Consider the following 9458-nt stretch of genomic DNA (forward strand, 5'->3'; position numbering starts at 1 on the left):
TTTTTAAAGGGCTCTTTTTCCATGCTTGCTTCAAAAGAGAGCTGAACAGTGTGGAACTACTACAGTTTAACTCAGTGATTCTCAACCGGGACTCCATAGCTTCCTGGGATGCCGTGCTATTGTTTTAAGGCTGCCACAGGGAGCCGCACAATATTAGTTATGTTATATGTGCAAATACTTACACACGATTCGGAAGATAAAGCCAGAGATGTCAAATAGGAATCCATATTGTGAAAGCATTCTGACCTGTAGTCATTTTTCTGAGTTCTTTGCACCAGAAAAATTGTTCTATTAGTTATCTAGACAAAAAATGAATAAAAGTTAAAAGCTGGCATTTTCCAAGGTGTGCTTTGAGTCGAAAAAAGTTGCAAACCACTAGTTTTAATGGCTGCCGGCCTCTGTGATAGTAGACTAGAGTGAGATTGTTCATATTACTATACTTGTGAGACTGAGATATTATTTCTAGCTAATAATATTATGTTGTTAGCTAAAGTGTCTATTAAATTAGGGAACTAGTGCTACTGCAGAGGTCAGCATAATGGTTTAAAGAATTTGATTTACATCAATTTTTGACTAAATGATTCAGAAGAATCCTCAAAAGTGAATCTGGGTAATGAAGGCAGTTTGCACAATTACTAATTAATATTTGGTTTGTGCATCATTCAGTAAGTATAGTCATGGTCACAATTTGAAGAGTCCTTTTTTACATTAAGACTTGTTACCTCGTCCTACTGTTATCAAAATAATTTCGTTATCCTCAGATTTTTGCCTGTTACATTCTTTATATTTTTTGTATATGTATGGTCTTTGACCATATGTGTTATTTTAAACTGTATCTTAAATGTTTTGGCCCTTCATAAATCAAATTTGGTTCCCATTTTTTATTTCTTTGAGTTCTCCAGAAAAGAAGGAAAGATATATTTTTTTTAATATTTACAAAACGTTATCATCAAATAAAGTTGATACTGCACTATAGTCTCTAATGATGTATGCAGGTGTTGTTCTAGTGCATGTTGTAATCAGTCTCGCAGCTGCACCACTTGTGTGAATTTGTCAGCAACATGAATATATTTCGCAATTGTTGCTCTCCTCCGAATGCACTTTGGGGTTTAAGTACGTATCAGTAGCTCTGTCATACACTTGAGGAATATAGTGCTATCAGCAGGAGACAAGAGTTGGGAGTGTTGGTTGGATTATTACTTTTTACCTCTCAAGCGTTCCCTGGGTAGTTGAATAGAGATATGATAGTCTTCATTTGTTCTAAAGTGTTATGGAGTCTTGCCAAGGGCTGTGGCCTTCCACCTCAACAATGAGTACATTTCAGCAAATTATCACTATACGTGGTTTTTTTGAAAAAGGCTAAAGGGGCTGCTTCCCACACTAGTGAAAGGGCAGAAATAAGTCCCTCTGGTTGTCTAGCTGGCTGGCTGGGTTCATTTGAATTCACTACTTTAATGCACCTTGAATTTATTATGATGTTGACACTGTCTTGAGTAGGAGTTTGTGCATTTTTAAAGTTCAATACATATAAGACGCTTGCTTGTTAAGCATTGCTTTGGATGAAAGATGCTATTGTTTATAGCCTAAATTTTCAAAGGTTTTAAGCCCTTGCAGCTCTTGCTGGCTTTGGTAGTGACAGCTTGGCATTTTTGAAAACTGGCTTCAGCAGAACCATAATCTTACCCTAAATATCGGTTCCCTGTAATTAAAATGAGCTGTATTTAAATTCTGTATTCTTAAGTGGAGTTGCCAAATGGATTACCAACAAATAACTTCTAGTATTGATGAAGAACTAAACCAAGACTAAAGCAGCTATCTCTTTTTTTTAAATTTCTTCTGGTAAGGGGACCATACTAGAAACATCATTCTGTGGATGGACCATCGTGCCGCCAGTCAAGTAGCCAGGATCAATGGAACTCAGCACAGCGCTTTGAGCTATGTTGGGGGAACGATGTCTGCAGAAATGCAGCCACCTAAATTGCTGTGGATAAAAGAAGTAAGTATATCTGAAACTGTGCCAGACTTTTAGCTGATAGCTAAGGTCTTTGCAAGTTTTAAAACTTTCAGAATGAGATGTCTAAAAGAAGGCTAGGCTTAGGCTGAAAATTGTTCCTGCTGGAGTCAGTGAGAGTTTCACCCCCATGCTTAGTGGCAGCTAAGTGAGGCTGACCTTGAGCATCTTGGAAAATGTCCATCTTAAGAGATTCCATTTTTTCCATTGCCTGCTTATAAATGTCTGAGTCTCTAAGGTGGTTAAATGTTTTTTAGGTCAGGGCATTTCGTGTATCTCTCTTGCAGTAAGAGAATAGATATTTTGGACTTCCATGTTAGAAAAACAAAGATGAGCATGTGTAGTTGGGTTACAGATGAATAAGCCTTAAAAACAGACACACCTTTAAATACGTGGGCATCTGGCCTACTACATTGTTGCACATGCTCCCTCTAGGTGCAAGAGGGAATATAGACAGGGGTGGATCGGGGTGGGGTCGGGGTGTTTAGGGGCTCAGTTCTCCCCCCCCACCCCCTTTTGATTCCTGGTCCATCTAAAGTTTAAAACCAATTGCCTGGCAGTGGCAGCAGCATTTCTATTCAGCCAGCAGTGACCGAGTCAACTTCATGGTTTATTATAATCTACCAATTCCTGCTAAACTCTTCATCCCGCAGGTGTTAATGACATTCTCTCCTTTTTTAACGTTCTTAATATTCCACTAATCAAGCCAGCCTTTGATCTGCAATTCTGCTATCTATTAGCTTCTCCTGGTAATATACCTCCTATGTCGTGGCCCTGCAGACTATTTTTAACTCTAACCAAAAACATTAACTCAAGTTTGGAAACATTAACTGAGGTGAATGTTTACTCAGGCATGGAAATAACTTTTAGTGAAGCATGAGATGCACTGTACAGATGCTAAAGAAGGCTTGAGTTTGATTTATGAATCTGAAAAAAGATGTACAATTAAATCTAATGACCACAGGACTAAAGAAACAACATGTTTTCATTATTTTTGCCTACTTTGTTGTGTTTTTGATACATAATGTATGATATAGCAAATGAATGCAAATTCCAGTAAAATTAGATTTGTTTTTCCCTTGATCTTAAACTGAATAATATAGCCCTGTGCCCCTAATATACTAGTAAAGATTCTAGTTTCTTTTTACCTAGAGAAAAGTGTGTTTTGTTGTAAGTGGGGCTATACTACACCATCTGCACCTGGCATTTCAAAATCCTAGGTCCGCCTGTGGGTGTAGGTGCTATTTCTGGGAGGCATCTGAAGTTGCATACAATCTTAGCCAGAAGTATTGCTTCTAAGGCACCGCATCCAGGACTGGAATCATTCAAGATAGCTTTAGTCCCTGGGAAAGAAAATGCTCTGTTAATTAGAGTCTTCCGAAAAAGGACCAACGTTGCTTAGTCCCATCTGTAGGAAGTAGTCCGTCTGGAGAAGGAAGGAACTCTATTCATAATGCAGAACTCTTCTGCTGTCTCTTACACTTACATTTTCTGTGTTGTAGGGTGACATATGGATTTTTAATAATAACTGTCAGATAAAAGGAAAAATGCTTGCCACTTGAATTTTTTATAACTTCCACCAATCTGGGTTTTACATTTGGTCTCAATGATGTTCACTGTCATTTTAATGAAGGCCAAATGTAAATTATGTTCTGTCAGCTCTGAACAGCTGAAGTCTCCTATCCTTACAAACATGAGACGTTGTACTGTAACAAGGTGCAGACGAGGGAAGGTCAAAGGAGTTGACTGGCAGAAGCAGATAGTGACAGATTAATGCTAATTAATGTTGTTTGTAGGTGCTGTAATGAAATATGAATATCTTTCTATTAAATACTTTCCTCCTTTGAGCCATGAATGTCATACAGCTGGTCACTTTACGGCTGAAAGTTTCCATTCTTAATTTGAAAAGGCTTGAAGGAAACTGTTGGGTTGCATATGTTATTATGGTGAGGAGTCTGAAATACCAACATCCAGGTTACTTGGCAAACGTTTGTTTATTCGGGGCCAGATTGTGGTCCAGCTCGACAGGGTCACCACCCTCACAGCATAAGGAAGCCCAAAGGCCATGCCACCTACACAGCTTGCCCAGATGCTTTGGGGAGAGCAGGAGAGAAAGCAGGAGCATGAAGAGCATTCGGACTGAGCCACAGTCCCTTCTCAAGACTATGAACAGTGGCACAGCTATGTACTACACATTAAGCTTGAGGAGGAAAGACCCTCAGTAAGGGGGAAATTGGGCTGTGCAGGGGACTAGCTCCAAATCTGTACAGCTCCTACGGGTGGTGAGGAGTCTTTGTGCTGGTCCGTTGAAAAAGGATGATCTTCATCCTCACTTCACAGCTGGTGTTCTCCTACCTACCTTTAGCACAGTCTTCTGCATATACCAGCATAGAGTGCTAAGCATCTTCAAGAGCTTTACAAATATTCATTCATTAAACTTTACCATATTCTCTAAAGTAGAGGAAGTATTAATACTTTATGGCTGAGTAAATTGTCACAATGAGAAGTTAAAGTGGAAGTAGGAAAGTGGCTAGAAAAAGATACTTACCAGCCCTCAGCCACCCAGGACCATTGCAAAATCCTATTCTCTTCTTTTGCTGGGCAGAAAGCACATGTTTAGCCATTTGCTCCTGTTAGCATGTCAAAGCGGAGATTTCTCTAAATTCTAGTCTAGTTGGTGCCTCATGGATAGAGTGATTACATTTGGATGGCAGAGGGGGTTTTATGCTAGTGACTACGGTCTTTGCAAGTTTTCTTCAGTGCACAATCTGGAAGCAACAAAGCTTGGCCTGCAGATCCAAGGACTTATTTACAGGGCTAGCAGTTAACACCCCCCCCCAATGAAAACAGATAAAAATGCCTGCAGGAGAATGGCTATAGATTCTCCGCCATACCAGATTGACAGGTGCTTGTCAGAGCACAGCTGCACCATGCACGGACTTTGCTTAAGGCTTTCGTGTGAGTCAAGTTGTCTAGGTAGGAGCTTTGTGGGCACAAAACTAGACTCTGTTTTTGAAAATGGGGCCCTTAGTTTCTCTAAGGAGGTGGCCAGGATGGGGATGTTATGGGCGTTGCATGTTAGGAGTGAGATGTGTTGGCAGAGCTGTGTGGGGAAGTTTACACGGTGTCTGCCCACACTGTGCCTGGCTGTGATCCGTGCCTTTAGTCTCCAATTTTTCTGAGTGCTAAATGTCATCAGATACACTACCAACAGGATTCCTCTAAAGTATCTTGCAGCTGGGAGTAGTATATTTTTCTTATTTAAGCCCCTGTTGCTACTTATTTTTCTTCCATACTATATGAAGTAATTTTTCTTTCCATGCTACAACTTGCTCCAATACATGGTTTCTTCTCAGGAGCAGTTTTAAGCCTAGGCTTGAGCAGCACCTTCCTGGGTCCCCTAAAAACCTCTTGAGAGTCCATTCCCCTATGCTGTACTGTGGACATATACACACGCTGACTCTTGCGTCGCTCTTTCTCTCATTTTCTTGTTGTCAGTATTTTCAATCCCTGCAAGGATCTATGACCTATTTCTGTCTGCCCCTAAAAACTCCCCCTGTACCTTTCAGTGCCTTTCCCAGGCTCATGACAGATGTGTGGCTGCTTGGTATGTGCATCTCCATCGACCGCTGGAAGTGTCATGCAGTTACAAAGGGCGGACGGTACCTCCAGTGGTCCCAGGGCAGGCTCTTCCTAGAAGGGGCCACTGAAAGCAGCAGAATGAATGGCAGGGCTTACAGAAAGAACAGGGAAGGGCCCTTTGAACTGAACAGCTGCTGGCGGGGGTAGCTAGAAGGAGAAGCAAAACAATCAGCTGGAGTTTCACAGGAGAAGGCCATGGAAGGAGCAGCGAGAGCCAAAAGAGCAGCAGCTGGCATCAGCCTGCAGGACAGGCGATGAAAGGAAGTGCAAAGGGCATTCTTGTCTCAGTAGCTGAGAAGCAAAGATATGGAGATTGCAGTGGAAAGAAGAAAGCAGCCACTTTTTATAAACCCATCTCACAGTGGTCCTCCTGGACCCCAGAGAAGGAGAAGCTGTGGCAAACCAAATGGAGTGGGCTCATCCTGGGACTCCCGGCAAGGGGGCAGAGTCACCTGGAAGAGAAAGAGGGGCCCAGGAGTAGCAATGGGGAGGAAGCTGTAAGAAGGATCAGCAGAAGAGAGAAGGGAACGGCAGTGGTGTTGGAAAGGGAACGTGAGCAAACACCTGGAACGAGGAGGCAGCTACACGAAGCGTAACGCTCTTCTGCATCTAACTCGTGATCATGTTTCACTCTGTTAGCAGGCTGGCTCTGTTAGGTGGGATTTTAAGATAAAAATCCATTAGTGTTTTCTGTTTTTATCCCCCTGAGTCAAGAATGATAAGCATCTTTATCTCGGGACAGTTCTGTCCCTTCTTTGGTCTTTTTTTCTACTTCTTTTCTTTTAGATAGTGCTGCTCTTGGCTTCCCTTTTTTGCCAATAAACAGAGTGGTTTGCATTGATTCTGATGATGCCGTCTGTCACTGTGGCAAGTCACCTGGCACCCAGTCATCCAGGCACTAACAACGAAAGAATAAAATATAAAATAGCATATAACTGTTAGATACCTCTTGAAAGACTAGAGGCTGTCATCCTGAGCATGATCTTTGCTAAAGTGCGGTATGCACAGCACTTTCTCTTCATATGTTTGCAGTGTGAATAAGTCTCTGAAGCCCTTCACAAATGCAGTGCTGCTGTGGCTAATGCATTGGCAGATGGATGTCTCCGAAAGGTGAACCTCAGCTTGTCAGTCATTATAGACTGGACACCCCATCTAGGTATGGCCCATAACGGTGCTTCTGTGGAACCACACAGCCGCGAAGAGTCTGCAGAATGGATACCTCCCCGGTAATGTGACAGTCACATGCTGCTGACATTTTGCTCCATCATCCCTTTGTGGGATGTAACTTATTGTTTCCTTTTGGAAAGGGGAAATAATTCCACAAGTGTGGGGTCACGTCCGTCTTTTTCACTTTTTCCATCTCTTTTCATGAAGACCAGCCATGGTGGCAATGGGTGTCCAGAGGAATAGTGAAAGGGCAGAGCTTGTATTTTTACTCGGGCAGTGCAAAGATGAGGCAGTAGGGAAGGCTGTTTTATATCCCACTAAAGCCTGCCTCTAAAAGTTAGGTTGAACTTTTGTTCCCATTGAAGTTGAAGGCAAAGCTCACACCCTCTTGCTACTTTTTCCATTCAGTTTTTTGTTTTGCTTTCAGTATTTTTCTTGTGATAGCAGTATAGGGGTAAATCGCACACATACTTGGGATGCACAAGTGAAGGCATCGCATTTACTGCACTTCTAGTATAAGGAAACATTTTCTTTTAGAGTAACCAGCTTTCTTATATTTTCTGGAACAGGCTCAAATTTCAGGCCTGCACGCCAGTGTCTTCACAAACCCTCTACAATGAGACTTTGGTCCGAAATTTGAAAACCTGGTTGCAGATCAGCACCAGGCAGCATCCTGATTGCGGCTCTGTTAAAAAAAAAAAACAATGCAAAACCATACCATTTCAACAACCCCAAAACTGAATAGCTCCTGTCAACTTCATGGCTACTCTGGGCAGCCATGACACCGACTTGATCCCATCAATTGAACGGCTCCCTTAAGCTGCTGTGCAGCAGCTTTCCCACCATCGCTTTCACAGCAGCTAATAATCTGCTGTGGACTGTCCCCCAGATTTTGCTCCCTAAAAGTCGGTCACTTCATCTTTAGCTTTCTTAACTGCCAGTGTTTGTACCTATTTGTAAGCTGGATTTTGGTTGTTGTTGTTTTTTGCTATTGTCACCACTGATGTCAGTGTGTTCCCATGCTACCTTTTAAGTTTTAACCTGGATTTCTTACACAGACTTGGAAAAACTTCTGAAATCAAAAGTATTTTTTTATGCAGTTCAGGTGAGATTGGTGAAAGGATCACTTGAGGCAGCCAGAAATATGAATTATTGACATTAAAAAAACAATGCAGTGGCATAAATACTATTTGTTTTTTATTTTAAAATTGTCCCAAGGCACCTCTACATGTCATTAATACTATCTCTGTGAGCATCGGCATACTATATTGCCAGTTCTTCATACATGTTTTTAGTGATGTGTTAGATCCTGAGTTTAAGTGAAAACCTCATCTTTTTTAAAATAAAGTATAGCCCTCATGGTTATGGCAGAAGACTTGTACAGTCTAAATGCTTGTACAACCTAAATGCTTCAATTCCAAAAGACAAGTAAAAAGCCCCCAAAACATTGTGAAAAATGTCGTGATTTGTATATGAATCTCATGTTTTAGGGGTTCCTGACTGGACTTTTGAATGTGTGTGTTTGGCAATACCAAATATATCAAAGGGAAGTGAATGCTAATTTGGTTATGAGTCAGGCTGTCCCCTTGTATCCAATAGAATATGAACACCTAAAATGGGCTAGATCAGTAAAATATTTCATATTCATCCTCTTAGTCCAAAAAGGGAGGCATAATTGTGTTACTAAATACAAAGGTTGCATTCAAGAGCATTAAGAAGACAAATGACCTTGTAAGCTACTTTTCTTTCTTACAGCAGTTCAACTTCTTTTTATTTTTTACATTTTTTATACTTGTGTCCTAAAAAACAATTCCTGAAACAAAACTAAATCACTATTCCTGGCATACATCTTCCACCTATGCCAAGGCTTTTATATTTGGTAATATACTCAAATGCAACACCACCATCCCTGTAGGCCAGGGCTAGCTAACTGGCAGAATGCATGCCACGTGGGCAGTAGGGCTGTGCGACGCTTCAGGTGGTGAATCAAGTCGGAGGAGATTTGGCCCGATTCAGTGGCCAAATCTCTGAAACCGAATTGAATCAGGGGACCAATTTAAAGGTCCGAATCAATTCAAAGCTCTCCAAATCTTCGGAAAAGATTTAGAGAGATTTGATGATTCGGGCAGTCCCCAGTGGCTGCAGCAGGGAGCAGCAGCCAGACTCTGAGCTGGTAAGTAGGGGGTGGGGAAGCGGGGCTGGAGAAGAGGGGAGGGGACCATAGGGGACCTCTACCAGCCCCCCCACCAACCCCTGTACCCTCCCAGCCCCCTGACCCCTGCTCACTCCCCCATCCCCTCCATGTCTTCCCTGCCCATGCCAGCTCCCAGTGCTTTAAAGAAAAGCCCCGGTGCTCACTGGGTGCTGCCAGGTGTATGGGAGGGGTGATCCCTGCTGCCCCCTACTGCCCCCACTGAATGGGGGACTCTGTTACAAGCTCTCCAATTCCTCCCCCACTCCCTCAACCCCCCATGGCTGCCCCGCCTGACGGCCCTTTAAGAAAAGAAAAAGAGAAAAGCCCCGGGATTCACCACTCCTGCAGTGGCCTCGGGGCTTCAGGGGGCTCGTGCAGAACCCCCCATGTGACACGGGGCAGCGGGGGGCAGTGGGGATCGCCCTCCTGCTGGCAGGAGCGGGG

The 9458-nt window shown here is 42.6% G+C and overlaps 1 protein-coding gene across 7 annotated transcripts in view; it reads left to right on the forward strand.

Annotated features, from left to right (window-relative positions):
- The window catches only part of FGGY (FGGY carbohydrate kinase domain containing), a 421503-nt gene that overhangs the window by 238140 nt on the left and 173905 nt on the right, over nucleotides 1–9458 (forward strand). For 5 of the 7 annotated variants that reach the window (XR_002100291.1, XM_019531523.1, XM_019531522.1 and 2 more), the window contains one exon: nucleotides 1845–1996. The exons of the other annotated variants lie outside the window; for them this stretch is intronic. Coding sequence is in view for 4 of the 5 variants with exons in the window: in XM_019531523.1 (XP_019387068.1) it covers nucleotides 1845–1996 (152 nt within the window). In the remaining variant the exon portion in view is untranslated. The remainder of the gene's footprint in view (nucleotides 1–1844; nucleotides 1997–9458) is intronic. 7 annotated transcript variants of the gene reach the window in all.

This window comes from Crocodylus porosus, unplaced genomic scaffold (genome assembly GCF_001723895.1).
Source record: "Crocodylus porosus isolate Cpor-Errol unplaced genomic scaffold, CroPor_comp1, whole genome shotgun sequence".
Classification (NCBI taxonomy): Eukaryota; Metazoa; Chordata; order Crocodylia; family Crocodylidae; genus Crocodylus; species Crocodylus porosus.